Source organism: Leucopleurus acutus (assembly GCF_964270905.1).
Source record: "Leucopleurus acutus genome assembly, chromosome: 6".
NCBI classification, from domain to species: Eukaryota; Metazoa; Chordata; class Mammalia; order Artiodactyla; family Delphinidae; genus Leucopleurus; species Leucopleurus acutus.
This window is the reverse complement of record NC_139149.1, coordinates 83,813,921-83,839,156: the sequence shown is the minus strand read 5'-3', so window position 1 is coordinate 83,839,156 and position 25,236 is coordinate 83,813,921. Positions and strand designations below refer to the sequence as shown.

General features: G+C 39.7%; 1 protein-coding gene across 4 annotated transcripts in view; it reads right to left on the bottom strand.

The window, feature by feature from the left end:
• Window positions 1-25,236, bottom strand: part of SPATS2L (spermatogenesis associated serine rich 2 like) — a 143,942-nt gene that overhangs the window by 82,858 nt on the left and 35,848 nt on the right. For 2 of the 4 annotated variants that reach the window (XM_082841656.1, XM_082841659.1), the window contains exons 1-2: window positions 9,779-9,913; window positions 78-138 (exon numbers count right to left, since the gene is read on the bottom strand). In XM_082841656.1, the coding sequence (XP_082697782.1) occupies window positions 78-116 (39 nt within the window). In that variant the 5' untranslated portion in view covers window positions 117-138; window positions 9,779-9,913. Of the gene's footprint in view, window positions 1-77; window positions 139-9,567; window positions 9,759-9,778; window positions 9,914-25,236 lie in introns of those variants that run through there. The other 2 variants (XM_082841657.1, XM_082841658.1) reach the window with 2 other exon arrangements.

Sequence of the window (25,236 nt, the reverse complement as noted above, 5' to 3'; positions counted from 1 at the left end):
CAATTGAGTTTTTACTAGCTAGAGACTACAGCATCCAGTTTGGAGTATCTGCAAGCCAATATTTAACTATATCTTACCTTTTCCTTGACATTCACATGAGTATTGAGTTCAGCCATCTTGCTTCTAGTGGAATAAGCCCTACCAAAAAGGGGGAAAAATGATTAACTTTAAAGTTTTAAAATTGATTTCTCAATGTGTTATTTTTATGCTCTCTTCCAATATAGTAAACAATTTCATTCAGCCATAATCATAAATACCAATTTAGAATATAAAAATACTTTCAAGCTAAGCACTTGTCTTAGATACGCTCTAAAAGCATGTTATGATAACTCCAGACGACAATGTAAAATATTTTATTCATACTGTACCAACATGGAAAATGACAAACACAGATGGGTATGCACCTAAACTGTGTTTCTTATTATGTAAAAGAAAGGTGGTCAAAAACGGTGAGAGGAGGAAAAGTGTACCTATTTTAACTAAGCATTGGCATCACAATCTTTACTGTTCCAATGTTTTTTTTAGTCTCTAGTCAATATAGCAAACACTGATTGAGAATTTCCTGCACGTATGTAACTACACCAAAACACTCCAGGAAGAAACAAGAGAAAGGTTCCAGATTAAAACATAAGAAACACATAATAGTTTTTAAACTTGCGTTTTCACTTATCAATATATGAACATTCTTCCAGATCAACACTCATGATCTGTAGTCTCAAATGTACTCTTAAAACTGCCCATAACCCTTCTGTTTTCCTACATTCTTTAGGTTTTCGGCCTTTGGTGTCCAATCTTCTTTGAAAAGTTGCCCACTATGAGAAGATCTGTATTCTTAATATCAAGCTGTGGTGTTTTTCTTCTTCTCATACGGTCTAAATCTTTTACCATTATTATAGAAGCTACATCTTAAGTCTTTAATAGTTTCAATCTCTTTTTGAAATAGGGCATAACTGACTTACAATGGGCAAACAGATTGGTTCAGAAGTTAGCAGCTAGACAGGCCGAGATATCAATATATTACCTATTTGCATGTTTAATGCTTTTTGTCAATCAGGAACCACTGAAACTCTTTCTTATATCCTTTTTGACTTTGGCTACAAAGAGTGTATCTAGAATTGATAACATTTCAGGGATAACTTGCAAAAATTCTCTGATTTCTCCCCACCAAAACTTCTTTTAAGCCTAGGTCTTAAATAAAGCATAAATTCAGATCCATTACCTTTTGTTGATTTAGGATGAAAGCTTGGCAATATGTAATCTTAACTCTATTACCACTCAAATAGGAATCCATATACTATTATCTACTGTATTATTAAATATTAGAAACAGTAAAATTTTATTTTTACAAGTTTCCAAATGACATTGCCACTGATACATGCATTTGGGCACGGTGGCAGGGGAGACCCTGCATACTCAATCCCCAGTAAGACAGCTCCTTCCCATATACTCTGCAAAGAGTGCCCATCCCACTGGATACACCTTCCATTTAAATAACGCTTCCCAATGGTAAATGCTATATCCTCTGCCTTGGCATAAGGGAGAAAGTATATAATGCTAGCTGGCAAATAATGTCTGAATTTCATTCTCACTATTCTTGCCCCTGAGAGTTACTAGTAAAAACATTAGGATTATTTTCTGATTATCCATTACAGTGAATAGAGATGGTATGTGAAGTATAAGCACAAATAATCAGGTGTTTTTGTTTACAAGCCATAGATGTGAAACCTTTGACCAGTCATCACAATGCCTGCAAGATAGTCTATAAGCATGATATCTGAAGACATCTGAATGGTTGATTTTCTTATTCAAATGGAAGTTCTGGCATTATGTAAACATACACTGCGTATACATAGATTTTTCTATATGTGATAGTGTATGTATGTATGTGAGAGAATGAGGATGGGGAAGACAGAGAAAAGAGACACAGCCTGCAGCTATGGAGTGAGGAAGGCTCAAAGGAGACAGCAGCACTTGGGGCAATTTGTTAAGATGGATCTGAGCCACAATTCCTCTCATTAGACTGGATTAGCTATATCTTCCAGACACATCTACTCCTGCCATTATACATGTGTGAAATCTGACAGAAAAAGCGTTTTGTTTTTGTTTTGCTTTGATGTCTAGGATTTGGGTGTGCAGCATTTTCTAAAGCTGGAGTGTTATAATCTATAGAGAAATCAGGGAGGAATTCCACAGAGGACAGAAAATTTCTGAGATCTGAGTAAGTGGCAGCACTGAATGGTGAGCTAGATTCATAGGAATATATATATTTCCTTGGCAATTCCCTTTCTCATTGCTTCGGCGTCTAAGTCAAGGAAGACTCTTCTTTGGTTGTGATGCCAGTAAGATTGATTACAATATTATTTTTATTGTGGAAGGAAAAGGCTGGCTGTGAGAGTAGAATGGGGCTATTACAGGTTCCTCAGATGGGAAGATAAGATAAAAATAATTCGTAGGGAGCTCTTCTTTGTCCATTTTACTCTTTATTTTCCCCCCTGTGTGCTATCTCTACAGGCAATTCCTTCCAGCTGGATTCCTATGGCCTTTGCACATCAAGGCTTTCCACTGGCTAGTATATAACAGAGAGATTGGGAAATCAGCTACAGCTCCAGTTATGGAAACTAAATGAAAGATTTCAATATAAATAGAAAATAAATCTGATTTGCCTTAAGAATTAAGAATTTAAGCGTCTAGATAGTTACATTGGGTTCTATTGATAAGGACAAACAACGGGGACAAGGTTGACCTTCAGTGTCAAAGGCCCTTCCTGAGTGTCCACACCTCAGATTGGCACTAGCCCTTCCAGAATATTCAGAAGCACACCTCGCCCTGGCATGGCATCACATGCCCATTACCTTTCCTCTGGCTCCCTCGCCCCTAGGAAAATGAAACTGTGCTGTGCCCCTATTCTTCTGGGATTCTGTTCTCTGCTATGAACTATATCGGGACAGCCAGATCCACTTAATCTGAATCTCAACTGTTTAACTTAAATAGTTAAGGAACTAAAAAAAAAAAAAAAATAGTTAAGGAACTTTTCCTTTAAGAAACAATATATTGTCACCTCCTCCTAAATGACAGGCCCAGAGTTCAGCAACTTGAAACTCCATCCCTCAAAGCTGCAGACCCCCTGGGTTAACCCGAGAAGCCTTTGATGCTGTGAGTAAGTTGACATGTTTGGGGCCAACGGACCTCCTATTTCCTTCTCATCACGCTTGGTCACCATGCTTGATGGTCTACCTCTAACATAGCTTGATCTCGAGAGCTTTTAAGTCCATAAGAAAGGTACAACGATCTCTGACTTCTTGGGGGAGAACCTGTTTCTAATTCCTATTATCACTACAATTGTTCTTAGAACAGACCAATTACTGGGGCCTAACTATTCAAATCCACACATACATGTCCCATGCATATAAATAATCAATAGAAAATGAAGACAGACAGAAATACAAGTCCTGATATTGGTGCAACATTTTAATAGCTTAGGTATTGTTTGAAATGTTTTCCCTATAATTACATCTCAGCTTTCAGTAATAACATTACAAATATACATATACATCATCTAAGTTTTACATATATCCTAGAGAAAAATAAAGATCAAGGAAACTGTTGACTGAAATTTTATTTAGGAAATCTCAGATTGATCTCTCACCTCAGTTTAGATATATGTTCCATAGTCAGAAACTTATTAGGAAAGATGTCAATCCCAAAGAAAAGCATTTCACCATTTATCTATCACCAATATATCATCTGTACACATCTCCAGTGTAAAATTAATAATCTACAACTATAGTTACCATCAAACTGAACTTACTTATGCAAAGGTCTTAATATGTATTAATGCTAGTCAGAAAATCTATTAGTTTGTAAAAAAGAAATATTCTTTATGAAAAATACACCTGAATAGTGCAAATTCCAGCACATACATTTGTTTCAGTATTTCTAATTAATACAATTCAGAGAAGTTTAATATATACCACAATCTGATCAACTACCAAACTAGGAGTTTAAAAAAGATATGTATATGTTTATATTTCTCACGCAATCATATAAACTATAAAAAGTTAAAACAGTATATTGAAATGCCAATTGCTTTCTGACTTACCAATCTCCGTTTTCCCTCCTGTTTCACTATGTAGACAGTAATAAAGTTTCACTTTTGTTTCTCTGAAACCTATTACTGCTCTTAGACTGACTTTCCTGTTCTCAGATGTCATATCGCTTTTCTTGAATGGAATTTAGAGAGCCAGAGGAAACACATAAGAAAAAATTTAAAATAATGATTTTCACAATTTTTTTCAAGGTCATTTATGCAAAGTTTTCCCATGATTTATAAAAAAACATAAAAATAGAGAATGCCAGTTGGTATGGGGGGGAGGTGGAGGCCAGAAAAAAGAAACTTCCTCGGGTCATTTTCTTGCAAAGTCAGATTTGAATGCGGCTGGTCTGAACCAGAATGTCCTGGGAGCGTAAAATACATCCTGGATTTCAAAGCCTTGCTACAGAAAAGGAATGTAAACTGTCTCAGTAGATTTTTATGTCAGTTGTGTGTTGAAATGATAATATTTGACATGTTGAGTTAAACAAAATATAACATTAAAATTAACTTCACCCGTTTCTTTTTACTTTTTAATGTTACTACTAGATAATTTTAAATGGCCTATGTTGCTTACATCGTACTCCTACTGGAAACTGCTGTCCTAGAGCAGTGGCTCTTAAAGTGGGATTCCCAGAGAAGCAGCCACAGCAGCATCTGGGAACTTGTTAGAAATGTAAATTCTCTGCCCCTCTCCAGAAGGAGTGGATCGGAAGCTCTGGGAGGGGGGCACAGCAGTCAGTGCTCTAACCCGCCCTCCAGGGCATTCAGACACACCCGAACCAAACTGTGAGAACCACTGCTTTGTAGTCTCTGGCCTGGGAATATTAAGAATGGGGCCACTTCCTTGATCCCAATCACCACACACAACAAACAGATTCTCCAGATGCCTAGATAGATGAATGGGTGGGGAGCTAGTTTCGTTAGGGAATGGTCTTTTCACCAACATATTAATAATAATAATAATATGGAGCACTTAGATTGTGCCAGGCACTCTGCTAAGTGCTTGACACATATTTATCCATTTAACCCTCATACCCCCCATAAAGTAGGAACTGTGATTATCTTCATTTCATACACATGAAAGCTGAGGCACAGAGATTCAGTAACCAACCCAGGTCCCACGGTAAGTGGCAGGGCCAGGACTCAACCCCAGGCAGTCTGAAGCTCTGGAGCCCAGAGCCATTGGGCTGATAGAACCTCAAAAGCATCATAAACAAGTCACGGGGCTCATTGTATATGAATTGCAGTAAGAACTCTGCAAGGAGAATAAAACCGGTCCCGGGTGTTGCCTTCTCCAGCCGGTCAGGCATGTGATGTATGCTTTGTACAATCGCAGGGCACACAGACTGCAGAGCAAAGCACTAAACTCTCACAGGAATGGGAGGGAATGTACCTGTTATAAAGAGATGGCTGTTTTCCTGCGGCTTCTACCTCAGATGAGAATGTTAGAAGCTTCATTTAGTGGGCCCTTGACCAACAAACTGCTTTCCTGGTCCTACAACGTTGCCCAGAGGCTCCAGGACATTTCAGGGTCTAATGTTTAACTACTCCATCTTTCTAAGTTAAAGTAATTAAAGTGTCTGTGTATTTGATTTTGGTACAGCCTAGACAGTGTTGTGATCACATAGATCCTGAGACATTTTCTCATGGCTGCCTCAGAGAGGAAGAATCGGGACTGATCTTGTGGGGAGGAAGTCAGTTAATGCGATGTGATTGGAGAAGCAGCAAAAAGTCTCTCCGTCAAAACAGAGCGTTCCACAGTCTCCCAGAGAGCCAACTCCTAACCTGGGGAAACTTCTTAAGAGATGTCTACATTTTTACTCAGCTTATGCATTACCACCACCTCTGGAAGAAGGTGCAATTTCACACATTAATTTATTTCATTCTCTACTGCCATCATTTGGCCCTTAGCAGAGAGACGTGCTCTGAGAGAATGGGAAACAGGACAGGGAAATTTTGACAGAGAGCTTGGGGAAGCCTGCACATCTGTTTATGTGGGCCACCATTTGCCCTGACGGAACATCGGAGTAAAGGTTCCAGATTGTCAGAGTATAGCACGAGGGCCTCAGGTATTCAGTTGCAGAAAAAGAGATTGGAGTTGTAGGGGAAGAAAAATAAGTTTCCCTCTACCCTTTGAGTTCTTAGCTGGGACCCCTGTAATAAAAGATGAATACGTGAAAAACAAACAAATGTCTATTAACATGTATATCTCACATACACATGGGAGATACTCAGGGGATAATGAAGAACTCCCCTGAGGTGGCCTAGAATTCAGGATTAAACACCATCTTAACAGGAAAAGCAGAGGGGAGGGTAAATGACTTTTAGGAAAGATGAATGGGTCCTTAGAAGAACAGATGGAGGTATGGTAGCTTGTGACAAAGTCTGCTGAGTGTGGTGTCCATTCTCTAGTCTCCCCTCCTGTGATGAAAGTCAACATCCTCCCTGGCTGGTGAAACTTGGAGGTGATGCAAGCACTTAGTAGCCAGGGTAGTTGAAAGCTGAAAATTCACCTTAAAAATAAAATAAAATAAAATAAAAGACATGGGTGCTGTCTCCCATGTACTAGGCTATTTCTCTGTAAAGATCACCTTTAAACTGGTCAAGGACTAACTGTCCAGTCCCCTCAGCACAGTCAAGGGCACTTACATGCCAGCTGGAGAGGAAAACAGTGCTCCCTCTATAAAACTGGGACTTTGCCTAAATGTATCAATAACATCATATAGGTTTTCTGTTGCTTAACTCTTCCATTGCCTAATCTTCTCTCTCTTCCATTTTGTGTCCTCTTCCCTTTCACTCCTCCCTTAGCTGTTCCTTACCTGGTCTTGTAATTACTGAGGTCTCTCATAATCTAAGTACTTTAGCTCTTTTTGCTGCGGTTTAATCCCCACAGTTTAATAAAGGCTCTTGTGCAGTGCCCCGCTCCTCGGAGGAAAGTTGCCTTAATTATTGGGAATGAAGACACACAAACAATGAAACAGAGAATAGTGACTGAAATATGAATTTCATATAAAGACTCTTACCTAAACCTTTTTGTTTAATTTGAAGGGGGGAAAAAAATCTCAAGGTTGCATTTTTATTCAAAGACACTTCAGTGTTCTAAACCCACTGTTAGAACAACTTCACTGAAAAGCATTTTAAGGGCAAATGTCAGGGGAAAAAAATTTCACATTTAAAAGCCCTGTCTCTGCCCCTTTTGAAAAGCAGGGTTAGCCTTTGGTTTAGAAATGTCACTGCCTACTAAGTTCTTTGTGGGGGGAAGAAAGAAAATTGAATGTTTTCTTTAAACAGGTCATTAACAGTCAATACTGACTCGAAAAATCCTGCTTCCAGAGGCAGATAAAAGCTTCCAATCACTTAGGATATCACTTGAGCACAACTAGGGCAAGATGTGCTGATGCAAGTTTCAGACCTTTCTGAGAGAATATGTTGACTCAACAGCCCCGAGTGCTTGCGTAGGAAGCAGAGTCATCGGCACTGTGCGCCCTTGGACATGCTGCACACACAGAGTCGCCGGGAAGAGCACAACGCACGCTCTACGGCAGGCCCGGCTTTGCATTTTCCATTTTAGCTCCGGCACACGCGTATGAATGAAGATTAACCATTTTTGCATAAAGTGCCAAACCACCTCCCCAAGGCAGCAGAATGCAAACGGGCGGAAAAGAGCAAAGGACGGCTAAAATAAACGTGCAGATCTCAGGCACCGCGAGCACGGGGGGGGGGGGGCGGACGGGGGGGGGCGGACAGGGGGAGGGCGCACGGCAGGCTCTATTAAGGCATTCATCTGCGGCCTGATTTCTCTATTTAATTTGAAATTATTTCATTGCATAGGTCTCTGACAGCTCGAGAATATAAATAAATGCCTTTTTCTAAAAGTGACCCGATGCTGGCTCCTGAAAGGCTCTGCTTCTGATTGCTGGGCTTTCAAGCAAACATGTGTTTCCATAGAGATGTGGGTGACCCGGGCCCGATGCAAGTACCCACTTGTATCAGCAATTCAATTATGCTCAGTTCTTTTAAGATGCGATGATGTCAGCTCAAGTCTTTAAAACAGGCCTATCCTCAGAGATGCCTCGGGAAAGGTGAAGTGGGCAGTGTTACAAGGTTCGGAAGAACAAATTCCACTCTCTCCAAGCATGCCATAATAGGCTCTCTCCCCACAGACCACACTGCCTTGCCCACCATCCCCTACTGCCACCCGCAGAACAAATCCCAAACTCCAGAGGGGTTTAGACAAAAGACTAAGCACAGTTCTCCTTCACACCCCTGAGCACCAAACTACCTCACACCAACTCCCCAAATGTTTAAAAGGAAATACCATGCCTTCTCTTTCTTTTTTTCCTTTCCCCCAGCTCTTCAACCAGCGATGGCAATTCCTACACAAAGGGCAATGTTTTTTATTAGTATGTGACAAACATTTACTAAACACCTACAATGTGCTGGGCTCTATGGGGAATGCTGGCAATGGTTACAAAATACCACTTATGCAGCTCTTGCTGTATGCCCGGCACCTTCCATGTATGAACTCATTTAATTCTCATAAAGACCCTATGGAGTATGTCAGCCCTCATTTTATAGAAAAAGAAATGCCAGCATAGAGTCACACTGCCAGTAAGTGCCTGAGCTGAGATCTGAACTTGGACCTCCTGACTGCAGGGCTCCTGCCCCCAAAGGAGCTTAAACCCTCTGATGAAGACAGATATACAAGCAAAAACACAGAAAAGAGGAGGCGGGGAAGGAAATCAGCGTGTGGACTCCGGAAATTAGACTAGGAATTGACCTGGTTCAAGGCTCTGGGCAGAGCAATGCTGGGGCTGTGATCTGCCCAGCTGGCCAGTCTCACCCCAGAGACCGGGCTCCCCAGAGGGTTAGAGGTGGGCTCGCCATTAGAGAGGGTGGGCTGGAAGTGGAGGCTGTATACTTTTTAAAAAGATTTTACAGCAAATTTTGAAGGAAAACACTGATATTCATCTCCAGAGAAAACATGCACTGTGGTTCTGCACTATAGCTCTGGCCTGGCAAAGAGAAATCCCGACAAAACCTGGCAAACAAAAGCTCTACGTTCACAGGCAACTCTGGGCAAGCGCGCTCATCTGTCATGGAATAAACACCTGGTAAAGGAAGCCACGGTCTCTCCTGAGGATATTCTGGTTTCAAAAACCTCTGTTCTAAGGAACTCACAATATTCCTTGTTCATTAAGTCAGAACCCTCCTAGTAAACATTTAATGGTTTTCTCAAAGTAGCAGAGAAAGTCAGGTCCCTCCTACTTCCTTGAAACGTCCATCACCGGCACTGGCTGAATCCAAACGGTCTGTGATGTTCTAACTTACGGGCACTGGCGTTTGCTGGGAGAGCAGTGCTAGGGAACTGAGGCAGAAGAGAACTACAGGCAGCCAGCCCCTCTCACGCCTCCCCCCCCCCCACCCAGTACTACTGCTCCTAAGCCTTCCCAACAAAATCCACCGCGACTCACTTGGTAAGGGGCCCTGGTGTTCCATATCAGGGCTTCCAGTGCATGGCCTGACTGCCTTTTCTTGACAGACAGAAAAGCCCTGTCCCTGAACTGGCCACCTTTATCAACTTGCTTAAGTCATCTCCACAGCGAGGCAGGTGGAGTCAGAGACTGGGGTAGGTAGCAGGATCCTGGGGGTGGCTGAGGCCACCTGAGGCTCGGAGAGACTCACCTACTTTGAAAATACTTGTTTCCTTTTTGTAAAACTGTCCTGTGCTTTTGCCTTCGGGCCTCTGGTAGCGAATGCCCAGTTCTTCATTCTTCTCCTCTTGGGGAACGCATAGCTGTAAGACTGAACTTGCGAACTTTACACGGACTGCCCGGAGGCTAAGAGACAGTATGGGCTGGGACCACAGTCATCGTTCCAAAGGTCAGTTCCTGAGAATGGGCGTCAGCTAAGGGCTTCTAATCTTCCAGTGACAGCAGTACAGGCAGATCAATCAATTAGCAAACATTCCTAGCACTGCACCCTGAGCCTTTCTCTCTCCCCTCCCCATTCTAAAACCTGTTCCTGGTTCTAGACTTAACCAGAGGCATCTGCTGGCTAATTTTATGCTAAATGAATAAGGTACTACTGTGTCCAGGGGTATATACAGTTTATTAGGGGTCATGCCCTCACCCAAAGGAATGAAGTTTTCATGGTGAATTTCACCAGGGAAAAAGCTAGCGTGAGGAGCATGGGAGTGGGGATAACCACTGGGAGGCAGAATGGAGAAGGCCTGTCAGGCCTGCGCCACCTACAGGCACCTTAGCCCTATCTATGTTTGTTTGCTGGTTTGATACTTTAAAAAAATTAACTTGTGGGCTTCCCTGGTGGCGCAGCAGGTGAGCGTCCGCCTGCCGATGCAGGGCACATGGGTTCGTGCCCCGGTCCGGGAAGATCCCACATGCCGCGGAGCGGCTGGGCCCGTGAGCCATGGCCGCTGAGCCTGCGCGTCCGGAGCCTGTGCTCCGCAACGGGAGGGGCCGCAACAGTGAGAGACCCACGTAATTAACTCGTAAATTCAACATGTTCTTAGGAAGGCACTATTTCTCTTTAGGGTCAGGCCTCTCACCCACCATCTTGCTCACCAGCCACAGGCAGTCAGCCCAGGAGCCCCTATAGCCAGCCCTGTGGCAGAGACATCTGCATTAATTACTGTGCCTGTGTCACCACCCCACAGGATCTTGGGCCCCCAAATGATCGCAAACAGGAAACACTGCCCATTTCTGCTATTCAGATTCTTCCTTATCCCCTTATGATAGAAAGTAAGTAATTACCATTTGCCAAGTTTGAATCTCAACTCTGCCTCTTACTGGTTTGGGGATTTGAGCAAGTTATTCAACCTTTCTACATCTTCATTTCTTCACAGGTAAACTGAGAATGATTATAGTAACTACCTCATGGGATAGTAATTTGGATGAAATGAGTTCATATTTGTAAAGCGACTAACGTGTGCTGTGAAATAAATAAAACTAATCTCATTCGATTCCTCCATAGCTTATGTGGTTGCTTTCCCCTCCATCCTCATTTTGCAGGTGAGAAACTAAGGCGGAAGAAGTTATGGTCATGCATCTAGCCAGTGACGGAACTGGCCCTTGAAACACAACCTTCTGACCACAGGTTGCCCTCATCTGGATACACCTTTCCCTCACCATGGACACTGCCACCTTAAGGGAAGCCCAGGGCAATTCTAGAGAGGTGTGGGTAGCAGTCCAAGGCTGAGGCCTGACTGCAGCACTACTGAGAGGGATAGAGACTTCCAGGGCTCAGTGTCCACAGGGCCATTTGTTTATCATGTTCTTAAAGTTTCAGCACAGGCAAAAGTGAATCCAAGACTATAATACCTCTTCCTTGTAGAATGGCTCAGAAACCCATGCCAGCTCACGGTTTCCTGTCTTGTGGCTACCAGATGTGGTCAGTGCTCTAGTGACCAAGTTCACAGCTAAGGTACTTGTCTTTAGAAGACAATAAGCAGTTATAACATGGAAAGAACAAAGTTCAAAAAAAGTCTTAGAGCTAATAACAGAACAGCCTAAAAATTACAAAATCTCCTTTCATATGTGCTGATCTCAGGTAATTGTATCAAGATGGATAAAAGAGAGAATTAACATGATTTTAATGCCCTTGAATTTATTCTAATGCAATCACAGATAATAAAACTCATTTTGACCGTTTTATGATATGGTCAAAATTCTAGAGGTCATATTCACTGCCTTAGTGAATTTTATTTCAACTTCTAACTATAATAAAATAATAGAAATGTGTCACCTTAAATATATGCTGTTTTGGGGAAATTAATAACTGTTTTTAAAGTGCTTCAAATATATGAGATATTAATAGATTTAATGAATCACAAAAAGAATTTCTTCCTTTTAAAAAGCCTGCCTCTGATCAATTCCATTTCTCCTTTCCCTTTTCCAAAGTACCTAGGAGAGTGCCTTTGACCTTTTAAATGTTCAATAAAGACATGTAGGAAAAGAGGAGTGAATGTCCTCTCATTTTATTTTTCCTTTCTTGGTTTCAGTGAGTCTTCAATTTTTTTTTTTTTTTTTTCAGTGCGCGGGCCTCTCACTGTCGTGGCCTCTCTGGCCTCTCCCGTTGCGGAGCACAGGCTCCGGACGCGCAGGCTCAGCGGCCATGGCTCACGGGCCCAGCCGCTCCGCGGCGTGTGGGATCTTCCCGGACCAGGGCAAGAACCCGTGTCTCCTGCATCGGCAGGCGGACTCCCAACCACTGCGCCACCAGGGAAGCCCGAGTCTTCAATAATTTATTCCCCAGGTTTCAACATCTAGTACTGGAGTATCACTTTAAATGCCACCATTAAAACCAGCATTGTCAAATGCTGCTCTAGCCACATCGCTTTACACACCCTCCAATCCACTCCTTCTCCTCCTCCCCCCATATCTCCAACCCAGTAGTTTTTCAGTCATTCTCAGAGTCAAGGTCGAATCATGAGTGCTGAAGCCCTCTACATCTTCCTGTATTGGACCCCCCGTAGCCCATGTCTTTAACCAGGTAACATCCCCAACATCTCCTACTTATTTTATTTCTTAACTCAGAGCCTCGTATTTGGGATAATCAGGTCACTAGGCTAGCCCTCTAGTTCCCCTGCACCAAAGCCTATGCTCTGTCTAAAAGAGATAGGCCGAAAATTTATCTTTTCTGTGGAATATGAGGGGAAAAAAGTGGTTTCCAACCCAATGCTAAACACATTTAACCACTAACCTCACCAATATATACCCTGTAACTCCACCTATAGATAGGGATTTTTATTGCTGTTGACACACTTATGCACTCTATGGGTTCTTTGTAAACCTTCTCACGACCTGTCTGCTTATCCCTTTAGTTTACAGCAATCAAAGGCCTGCCTTAAAGCATACACCTTGCTCTGAGTCCCAGCCTGACCTACGGCTCAACTCACATTGGGGGAAGTTTGGAAGGTACCAAAGGCTTATGATGGTCTATAAGCCATAGCAATATGTAGTTTAATCTCTTCCAAATCATTTTTCTAAAGATTGAATGAATCGAAACTAGTTTTTGTACAGTAGTTCAAATATTGTACAGGTCTCTCAATTAAATATAATACCATATATTATTTCCCTTTGGAAGACTTTCTGTTAGTCATCCAATCTCCGTTAAAGCAATTCTGAGGTGTAAATGTATTAGGTTTTGATCACTTGTCTGATGAAAAAGATCCATCTCTCACAGCCTTGATTCCATTTATACCCATTCTTGGCAGACCGACAGAGACAAGCAATCAGAGTTGTCTGGTTTCTTACACTAATGTTAAAAATTTCATTACCTAGCTATAGAACACGTCCTTTGAGTGTGCTTTCCATAGGTGGACACTGCATGTGCAGGGTTGTCCCTGTGGGAAATAAGACTCAATGCCTATTCTTGATGCGTGTATATTGTGGGGCATGGGGGATGTCAGAGCCAAGAGAAATAAGAATCTTAAATCATTCTGAAATGACTACAGCCATGTTTATAAAAGGGGCTTCTCGATGGGTGAGATGGCTTTAATTCAGGTGGGTTAATCAGAGAAGGCTTCTAGGAGGAGGTGTTCTTTTGCACTGCATTGAGGCAGTATTGCCAATGATGAGAATGGCATTTCAGGTAAGAGAAAGAGCAAAACTGAAACCTCTCTGGTGGAAACAAGTAAGTCATGCATGAGATCAGAAAGAAAACCCACCTGCATAAGTGCACAGAAGTCATTCAACAAATATTTACTGGGAGTCCACTATGTGCCTTGACTAGGTGCAATGTGTTTAGCTAACTGCAACGCAGTGTAATTTTAAGATCGGCTCCTGAGGGAGATAAGATTAGCAGGCAGTAAGTAATTAGATGACATCAGAAGGCAGTATGTGAAAAGGTGTTAATGGTTTGGTTTCAATTATACACGTCCTGTTCATAATACAGCAAAGAGTTAACATCCTTCTTTCGTTTTCCTTTTACAGAATGCGAGAGTTTCTGCCGAACCCCACACCAACTCCCCATCCCACCACACTGTCATTTTTGGTTACAAGGTTCTGAAACCAGACCCTATTTTCTCTGTTATTCTTGACATGCAGAATCAAACACTGGAGATATTTTTTGTGTTTTTTTAGCTATTTTAACATAATTCTTTGTCCTTATAGTTTTATAAAAACATAAGCTTTAATCTGACTAATATTAAAGGCCCCAAAACAAATAAAAGCTATGAAGCTGAGTTTCACTTAGCTCTAGGAGAGAAACTCATAAATTACATTAAAGACTTCATTTGGTTTTATTTTTTACCCGGAAGATGACCAACAGCTAATACTATGTAATTTACCAAACTCAGTCTTGAAAAAGAGATAACCAGACACTGAAAAGATGTTCCTATTGTTTTACTAAATGCTTCTTTAAAAACAAGGAAGTCTTAAAGAGGAAAAATGTCTTTGAAAATTAATCTACTTTAAAAAAAAAATCTATTTCTGAATGGCTACCAGCCAGACTTAACTTGGTTTCATTTTTCATTTCAAGCTTTCAAACAATATCTGACTAGGCAGAATGAGACCTCTCTAGATACCTCATGGAAGAATGGTGTAAGGACTGAAGAAACACTACAAAGACGACCTAATGGTCACAGTTTTACTTTAGCTTTCAAAAAATCCTGAAGCCACGCTGCATGATGGGAAAAAGTAAATTTTGCTATGGCAAAGCATTCCCCTTCTTCAAACCTGTGAATAATCAGTCTCTTGCTTTACAAAGACTTCTCACATCTGAAAACACTGCCATGACTTTAGTAAGAACTATCCTCTACTGAACACATTCATTCACTCATCCATTCATTCATTCATTCATTCAGTATTCACTTAGCAAACACCTCTGAGCACCTCCTCTGTGCCAGGTACTGGCCTACATGATGGGGCTACAACGGTGAACCAAATGAAACCCCCTCGGGCACCACGCTGGATGATTTTATCTCTTTATGTCTATTTCCCTGAGTCCTCAGGATGCTCCTGCAAGGTAGGCATTATTATCGCCATTTTCTAGATGAGGGAACTAGGCGTACAGACGTTAAGGCCAAGATCCCAGAGCCAGTCAACAGCAAGGAGGGGACTCAACCTCTGGGACTGACTCCCAAGCTTGTGCTTATTCCACTAGTCTGCTGCCATTATTTTGGTTCAATGAAAATAAAGGGAATCGTCTGAAAATTATTTAGTGGGTTCATTCCAAATTAGAAACCTTAGTATTCCCTAGAATTAGAATAAAAAATGTAAAGCTGACTTGGTTAAAAAAGAAAGTCAAATGGGGTGGACAATTATGAATGGGAAGAAGAACAATGTTTTTAAATTTTGCTCTAAGATTGCATTTTGTTGATAATCACACTGTACATCGGTCATAATGAGCCTATATTAAATGAAACTCCCAAGACTTCCTCATTTGATCTATTAGTAAGTCCCATCTCCCCAGTCTTTACTTTTGCAGTTGAGTTATTTGGAACTTAAGTGTATGAGTTTATATTTGACTCAAATTAATTTTATCTTTATTCATTTGGCTAATTTTTCCAGTCTATTAGAGTTTTTTTTTCTTTTTTTGGATACCAAATCTATAACTTTACAATTTTAGCTATACATATCACTTTGGTCATCCACAATTTAATGGATATCATTTATGTAACTTATGCCACTAATTAAACAGTCTGGGCTTGAATGGCAGCTCTGCCACCTAAGAACGGTGTGACCTTGAGGAAGTTACTTCAACTCTCTGTGTTACTCATTTATAAAGTGGAGATAAATATAGCAACTGCATAGGGATTGTTGTAAGGATTAGGTCCCATTTGTTTATTTTTGTTTTTATTTCCATTACTCTAGGAGGTGGATCAGAAAAGACCTTGCTGTGATTTATGTCAAAGACTGTTCTTCCTATGTTTTCCTCTTAAGAGTTTTATAGTGTCTGGTCTTACATTTAGGTCTTTAATCCATTTTGAGTTTATTTTTGTGTGTGGTGTTAGGGAGTGTTCTAATTGCATTCTTTTACATGTAGCTGTCCAGTTTTCCCAGCACCACTTATTGAAGACACTGTCTTTTCTCCATTGTATATCCTTGCCTCCTTGTCATACATTAGTTGACCATAGGTGTGTGGGTTTATCTCTGGGCTTCCTATCCTGTTCCATTGATCTATATGTCTGTTTTTGTGCCAGTACCATATTGTCTTGATGACTGTAGCTTTATAGTATAGTCTGAAATCAGGAAGTCTGATTCCTCGAGCTCTGTTTTTTTCCCTCAAGATTGCTTTGGCTATTCGGGGTCTTTTGTGTCGCCATACAAATTTTAAGATTTTTTTGTTCTAGTTCTGTAAAAAATGCCATTGGCAATTTGATAGAGATTGACTGAATCTGTAGATTACTTTGGGTAGTATAGTCATTTTCACAATATTGATTCTTCCAATCCAAGAATGGTGGATGGTGTATCTCTGCATCTGCTTGTGTCATCTTTGATTTCTTTTATCAGTGTGTTATAGTTTTCTGTATAGAGGTCTGTCTCCCTAGGTAGGTTTATTCCTAGGTATTTTATTCTTTTTGTTGCAATGGTGAATGGGATTGTTTCCTTAATTTCTCTTTCTGATCTTTCGTTGTTAGTGTACAGGAATGCAAGAGATTTCTGTGCATTGATTTTGTATCCTGCAACTTTACCAAATTCATTAATTAGCCCTAGTAGTTTTCTGGTGGCATATTTAGGATTCTCTATGTAGAGTATCATGTCATCTGCAAACAGTGACAGTTTTACTTCTTCTTTTCCAATTTGTATTCCTTTTATTTCTTTTTCTTCTCTGATTGCCGTGGCTAGGACTTCCAAAACTATGTTGAATAATAGTGGCGAGAGTGCACATCCTTGTCCTGTTCCTGATCTTAGAGGAAATGCTTTCAGTTTTTCACCATTGAGAACGATGTTCCCTGTGTGTCTGTCGTATATGGCCTTTATTATGTTGAGGTAGGTTCCCTCTATGCCCACTTTCTGGAGAGTTTTTACCATAAATGAGTGTTGAATTTTGTCAGAAGCTTTTTCTGCATCTATTGAGATGATCATATGATTTTTCTCCTTCAATTTGTTGATATGGTGTATCACATTGATTGATTTGCATATATTGAAGAATCCTTGCATCCCTGGGATCAATCCCACTTGATCATGGTGTATGATCCTTTTAATGTGTTGTTGGATTCTGTTTGCTAGTATTTTGTTGAGGATTTTTGCATCTATATTCGTCAGTGATACTGGTCTGTAATTTTCTTTTTTTGTCATATCTTTGTCTGGTTTTGATATTAGGGTGATGGTGGCCTCATACAATGAGTTTGGGAGAGTTCCTTCCTCTGAAATTTTTTGGAAGAGTTTGAGAAGGATGCGTGTTAGCTCATCTCTAAATGTTTGATAGAATTCACCTGTGAAGCCATCTGGTCCTGGACTTTTGTTTGTTGGAAGATTTTTAATCACAGTTTCAATTTCATTACTTGTGATCGGTCTGTTCATATTTTCTATTTCTTCCTGGTTCAGTCTTGGAAGGTTATACCTTTCTAAGAATTTGTCCATTTCTTCCAGGTTGTCCATTTTATTGGCATAGAGTTGCTTGTAGTAGTCTCTTAGGATGCTGTGTATTTCTGCAGTGTCTGTTGTAACTTCTCCTTTTTCATTTGTAATATTATTGATTTGATTCCTCCCCCTCTTTTTCTTGATGAGTCTAGCTAAAGGTTTATCAATTTTGTTTATCTTCTCAAAGATCCACCTTTTAGTTTTATAGATCTTTGCTACTGTTTGTTTCTATTTCATTTATTTCTGCTCTGATCTTTATGATTTCTTTCCTTCTAGTAACTTTGGGTTTTGTTTTTTCTCCTTTCTCTAGTTCCTTGAGGTGTAAGGTTAGATTGTTTATTTTAGATTTTTCTTGTTTCTTGAGGTAGGCATGTATTGCTATAAACTTTCCTCTTAGAACTGCTTTTGCTTCATCCCATAGGTTTTGGATCATCATGTTTTTGTTGTCATTTGTCTCTAGGTATTTTTTGATTTCCTCTTTGATTTCTTCAGTGATCTCTTGGTTATTTACTAATGTATTGTTTAGTCTGCATGTGTTTGTGTTTTTTACGTTTTTTTCCCTGTAATTGATTTCTAATCTCAGAGAGTTGTGGTCAGCAAAGATGCTTCATATGATTTCAATTTTCTTAAATTTACCGAGGCTTGATTTGTGACCCAAGATGTGATCTATCATGGAGAATGTTCCGTGTGCACTTGAGAAGAAAGTATAGGCTGCTGTTTTTGGATGGAAATGTTCCATAAATATCAATTAAATCTATCTGGTCTATTGTGTCATTAAATCTTGTGTTTCCTTATAATTTTCTGTCTGAATGATCTGTCCATTGGTGTTAGTGAGGTGTTAAAGTCCCCAATATTATTGTGTTACTGTCAATTTCCTCTTTTATAGCTGTTAGCAGTTGCCTTATGTATTAAGGTGCTCCTATGTTGGTTGCATATATATTTATAATTGTTATTAGTTCTTCTTGGATTGATCCCTTGATCATTATGTAGTGTCTTTCCTTGTCTCTTATAATATTCTTTATTTTAAAGTTCATTTTATCTGATATGAGTATTGCTACTCTGGCTTTCTTTTGACTTCCATTTGCATGGAATATCTTTTTCCATCCCCTCACTTTCAGTCTGTATGTGTCCCTAGGTCTGAAGTGGGTCTCCTGTAGACAGCATATATATGGGTCTTGTTTTGTATCCATTCAGTGAGCCTGTGTCTTTTGGTTGGAGCTATTAATCCATTCACGTTTAAGGTAATTATCCATATGTATGTTCCTATTACCATTTTCTTAATTGTTTTGGGTTTGTTTTTGTAGGCCCTTTTCTTCTCTTGTGTTTCCCACTTAGAGAAGTTCCTTTAGCATTTGTTGTAGAGCTGGTTTGGTGGTGCTGAATTCTCTTAGCTTTCGCTTCTCTGTAAAGCTTTTGATTTCTCCATCGAATCTGAATGAGATCCTTGCTGGGTAGAGTAATCTTGGTCATAGGTTCTTCCCTTTCATCACTTTAAATATGTCGTGCCACTCCCTTCTGGCTTGTAGAGTTTCTGCTGAGAAATCAGCTGTTAACCTTATGGGAGTTCCCTTGTATATTATTTGTCATATTTCCCTTGTTGCTTTCAATAATTTTTCTTTGTCTTTAATTTTTGCCAATTTGATTACTATGTGTCTCGGCATGTTTCTCCTTGGGTTTATCCTGCCTGGGACTCTCTGTGCTTCCTTGAGTTGGGTGGCTATTTCCTTTCCCATGTTAGGGAAGTTTTCAACTATAATCTTTTCAAATATTTTCTTGGGTCCTTTCTCTTTCTCTTCTCCTTCTGGGACCCCTATAACGCGAATGTTGTTGCATTTAATGTTGTCCCAGAGGTCTCTTAGGCTGTCTTCATTTCTTTTCATTCTTTTTTCTTTATTCTGTTCTGTGGCAGTGAATTCCACCATTCTGTCTTCCAGGTCACTTATCCATTCTTCTGCCTCAGTTATTCTGCTATTGTTTCCTTCTAGTGTATTTTTCATTTCAGTTATTGTTCATCTCTGTTTGTTTGTTCTTTAATTCTTCTAGGTGTTTGTTCTTTAATTCTTCTAGGTCTTTGTTAAACATTTCTTGCATCTTCTCGATCTTTGCCTCCATTCTTTTTCCGAGGTCCTGGATCATCTTCACTATCATTATTATAAATTCTTTTTCTGGAAGGTTGCCTTTATCCACTTCATTTTGTTGTTTTTCTGGGGTTTTATCTTGTTCCTTCATCTGGTACAAAGTCCTCTGCCTTTCAGTTTGTCTATCTTTCTGTGACTGTGGTTTTCCTTCCACAGGCTGCAGACCTGTCGTTCTTCTTGCTGGTGGATGAGGCTATCTAAGAGGCTGTGCAGCTTCCTTGTTGTAAGGATTAAATAAACAAATACACATAGAGTAATAGAAAAGTGTTTGACACTTAAGAGTTCAAAAGATGACAATTATTTGTATTATCTCCATCAGATTAATCATCATTCACATCGCTGATACAGAGAGATCTAGAGAAAAACAGAAGTAGATGTCTATACATCACCCCTGCGATCACATGGACCCATTCTTTAGCACTCCTTGGGTTTGGTTATGCAAACCTAGCTGTGAATCCACTTGACTATTCTGTCATTCAGTTCATATTTCTCCATTAAATTCTAATAGGATCATAAGATATTGTGAAAACTGCCTTGATGAAATTCATACATACTGAATCTACCACATTTCCTTCATCCTGCATTCTAGTTACTATACTGAAGAGGAAAATCATTTAGTCCTGCTTGACTTCCTTTTTGTGCCTAATGATTACCTCCTTCTCTTTTGAGTGTTCTCAAAAAGTTTCAGAATAAATTTTAGAATTTTGCTGGGATTTTATATTTTCTCTTTTTGTCAATCTCCAGGCTTTGGGGGACTTTTCCATTCGCTGCAATGCCTCCAATGTGGCTAGCTGGAGTGGGACAGTCACAGGCATGAGTGTTCTCAGGCCTGTGGATACAGTCTAGGCCAGGAGACCCCAATCCATGCCAAACAGCTAAGGATCTAGTGTTATGCTGCTGTGGGCCTCAATTCCCTCTTGTTCACATTTTGTTCTACCCTACCAGGTGGGAAATCATGATCCTCAATTAAAAGGCAAAAATAAGAAGAGATGAATAGGCTTTGTTTTTCTCATCAGAGGTCCTATCCCTTTGTTGTTCTTTTTTCTACAAAAGTAAAACAAAAAGTCTACAATAAAAATAGTATTCTGGTCTTGACAGAAATTATAACTATGTCATTAGCAAAAATGGGCACAATACTGAACATCACAAGCATTCCAGTTTTCTATGTCTGGCTTGTTTTGCCACCATCATTTTCTGTAGAATTTTTCCTTACCAGCTTTTTAAGTCTCTTTTGTTGTTTTTAGAATTTTTTACATACTTCAGCTCACTCTGGACTTTAGGCTTCCTGACACTATTCTAATGGGATTATCTCTCTCTTTGGTATTCTCAGTTATTTGCCTCTCCATGTGTTCTTCTTGAAATGGTCTTTTATATTTTGAGTTAATTTGAGCATTCCCTTTGCAGCCACAGCCATTTCTTTTCCTCATTATTTAGAACTTTCAAACCTTTAATTCGAATTGTTCAAAAAATTGTGAATTGTTAGACTTGGAACGTGTGTGTGGGTGTATACATTATCTTTGATAATTTGGAAAAATATTCATGATTATATTATCAGAATTTCATCACTATTTATTGCTTAATTCATTATATATATAATGAATTGTGGGTGTGTATGTATACATAATTTATTGGGCATATATAAGGTATGTGTCAGGGACTGTCCTATTTGTTGGGATGCAAAGATAAACATGATAGATGCAGCCCCGCTGTCTTGAAGCTTAAAGCTTCAGAGTAAATAGAGATGAGCACAGGGGAATTATGACCAAGCATGGTACTGGATTTGAGAAGAGAGTTTTGAGGAGTCTCAGGAACACATAGAAAGGGCCCTAATCTGAACTTAAGGGTTGGGTTTCTCAACTCCTTTGTCATCTCCTCTTTTAGGGTCTCAGACTATGGAATCACATCTACTTCTTTGACTATTTGAAATTTCCCTCCTGAAGTCTGCTGTATGTACAGAACCTGCTCCTTGGTTATCACAAAAGCTAAGATGACATCACGGCTACAGTCTTCCAAGTGCTTGGCCCATAGCAGACGTCCAGTAAATATTTGTTGAATAAATGGATACACATTCCTTCCACTTCTATTTCACCAAGCAATCTCTTCTTGGTTAAAATTTGATCCCTAAATAGAAGTTTCCTTCATTTTCTTTATCTTTCTAAAAAGGAAAATGTCAGTTAGGTAAATTGGTATCTGAGATTTGTCTTCATTTAAACATGAACAAGACTTCTTGCGATGCCCAAAGAGCTTAAGTCTCTCCTCACTCCTACTAACTACCTTTGTGTCACTTTTGTATGCTATATCAGAAGTAAATTCGATCAATGCTTCATATGGTTGGGTGGTGTAAGTTCATTTATTCACTCAAAACTACTTATTGAGTGCTTACTATGTACAAAGGACTCTTCTGGGCACTGTATTCCTTCTTTCTTCCTTTTAACTTCTCCAAGTGTGTGTCCTTTCTTGGGTCTTTAGATATGTACCCTTCTGCCTCCCCAAGAATGTCTGGATTTCTGCTCAATGAGAACAACTCATTTTCCTTCTGTTTCTTGCCTGTCAAAAATTATGCCATGGACCAACCTTTTCTTAACTGCACATTAGTTAAAATGGGTTTCTCAATCTTTTGATAATGAAAACCTTTCTTATTTTCCTATAGTGCTATTGGAAATACCAAATTAAGGATAGTAATTTAAAAAATCAGAGCTACGAGAGAAAGTACTACATTGTTTATAAAATAGACCCTTACCACCCACCATTAAGAATCACTGACCTTAATCATGGAAATAATGAACATTTAAAAAGAATATGGCCAAATTTACAATATTCAGTTGATTATCAACATAATGAGTAACTTTCAGGATTTGAACTTTAAGTTACTTATCCATATACCCCATGTTTAGCATAAAAATTGGAATTCACTTCCAATAATAGCACATGTAAATATGAGCATTACTTTCTTAATTTCTTTAACTTACTTTTTGCAAAGTAATTTAAATAGTCTATAATAAAATGCAAAAGCTGTCCCAAATAAACCACCACAATTTATCTTCCATATGAAATAAAGATATACTCTTATTTTCTTGAAAAGTATAGATTTTCATCAAGGTTTCTGTACCAAATATTTGAGTCTTTAAATCATTTTTACCAGTTATGATTTGAGCTCAGAGTTAACTTGTCAGTAGAGAAACAACAAATCCATTTGTCTTTGGTATTTTCTTGATGTGCTGCTAACAGACCATGCTCTGTCCACACAAGGTCATGGCCACCTGACCTGGAAGCAGGCTTTGCTGAGTCAGGAGGTCAAAGATCATCATGGATTGCTAAATAAGCAACAAACATAAAAGTAATGGAGGGCTTCCCTGGTGGCATAGTGGTTGAGAGTTCGCCTGCCGATGCAGGGTACACGGGTTCGTGCCCTGGTCCGGGAGGATCCCACGTGCCGCGGAGCGGCTGGGCCCGTGAGCCATGGCCGCTGAGCCTGCGTGTCCGGAGCCTGTGCTCTGCAACGGGAGAGGCCACAGCAGTGAGAGGCCCGCGTACCGCAAAAAAAAAAAAAAGTAATGGAGAGAGAGGAAAAGAACCCTAATGGTAATTAGCCTATAACCTAAGCCAAATACAGTTTTGTCCAAAGATAAAAGAAATTCTGCATTGGGCAAGATAGCTTTCAGTTAAAAGCAGAAAATAAAATCCATTTGTAGTGAGTTTACTTAGAATACTGATGATACTGCTGTTTTAACCCATCAGGTATATCATTCCAATAATATTGAATTGTGCAAGACTTCGTAGTAAGGCTAAGAAGTAATTTTTGAAAAAAAATCAGTCTATTTTTAAGTCTTGAATTAGTCATAATTACCAGGAAACAGAGCAAATTTTAGGAAAAATTTATTGCATCTACAGAAACTCTTAGTAAATCACTACTTCACATTATTACATGTACTATATTAACGAAATATCCAAGCATGTTTAATTTAGTAGCAAGAAGTACTTGAGACATGGTAAGATTCTGATACGTATGATAATAAACGTTAGGAATGTAGAAGGAAGCAACCTCCAAAATCTGTAATCTCAGATGCAATCTTGTAGTTTGGTGTGGATTCCCTCTTCAGGGATAACCTAGCAGACACCATGTGTGAGCTATTATAATGATTTATATTTCACATTCGTACTCTTACTGCTGGCATGTTCTCTTTTTTCCTTTTATTTTCATATCAAATATTCCACACTGTTAATATATGGTATTATGTCCATTACGAACTCACGTTCACGAATAATCAGCAAAATTTGCAGTTGTTTTCTTATTTGATACCGCTGCTCTCATATAATGGTTTATTTAATTACCTTCAATTGAAATTATTAGTACAGCAGATTTCATTAAGTCCCTCTCTAGGTAAAAACAGATGGACATAAGAACAAAAAAGTAGACAGAAACAAAATTTATCATTTTCTCAGGCTTAAAAGTCTCCTTTGGGATGTGCTTATCGGCATAAATGAAGAGTATCCAGCAGAAAATAAACCCTTGAGTTAAGGACGTAAATATCAACACAAGTACAGGTATGAATCTATTGACCATTAATGTATATAAGTAGATGAAGTGAAATAATCAATCCATGTTAAAGAAATGAATTCCATGGCAATGCTCCCAACTTATCATTTGCAAGATATGACTGACTGTCGATTTGTGTTTTCTGGATGGCTAATGAGTTGCATTAGAATCCCAATATGTTCATGTTTGGAAAGAACTTCATATCATCTCAATGAAATTTCTCTTTTTAAAAATGACGGAACTGAGGCCCCAAGCATGTAAAGAACTTGTCAAAGGACGCACACTAGAAAGTGGCAAGGCCAAGACTTCAACAATAGGCCATTCAAGAAAATTTTATTGAGCACTTCCTGTATACATAGGCTTGTGCCAAGTAGTAGGTAGAAGAGTAATAGTGAATGAAATATGGACCCTGGCCTCAGAGAACTGAGTAGATGTGGTCACTCAGATTCTGGTGAGGGTTACCAGACAAATAAACAGGACACAAGTCAACACAAGCTATTATAGAGGAAGTACAAGGTTTTATTAGATCACTTTAACTTGGGGGTAGAGGGTGGGAGCAAATTACCAAGATTAGGAGGATCAAGGGAAGCTTCCAGTTGGATGTTAGAGCTAAGCTGACGCCTGAATTAGCCAGATGAATGGGGTACAGTGAAGAGGAAAAAAAGGCGAAGGACATGATCTCAGCAGAGGGACCAAAATACACCAAAGTCCAGGTGCAAAAAAGATTCAGGGCTGATGGGGGTGTTCGGTATCCTTAACACTGAGTGAAGGGAGGAAAGATGAATCCAAAGAGAGAGAGGCCTGTGACTTAAGTAATGGAGCCTCAACTTTATCCTGAGGGCAGCAAGGAGTCCCTGAAGGGTTACAGCAAGGGAGTGAGATGGCCGGATGCATATTTCAGAAAGAACTCGGGGGCACTGA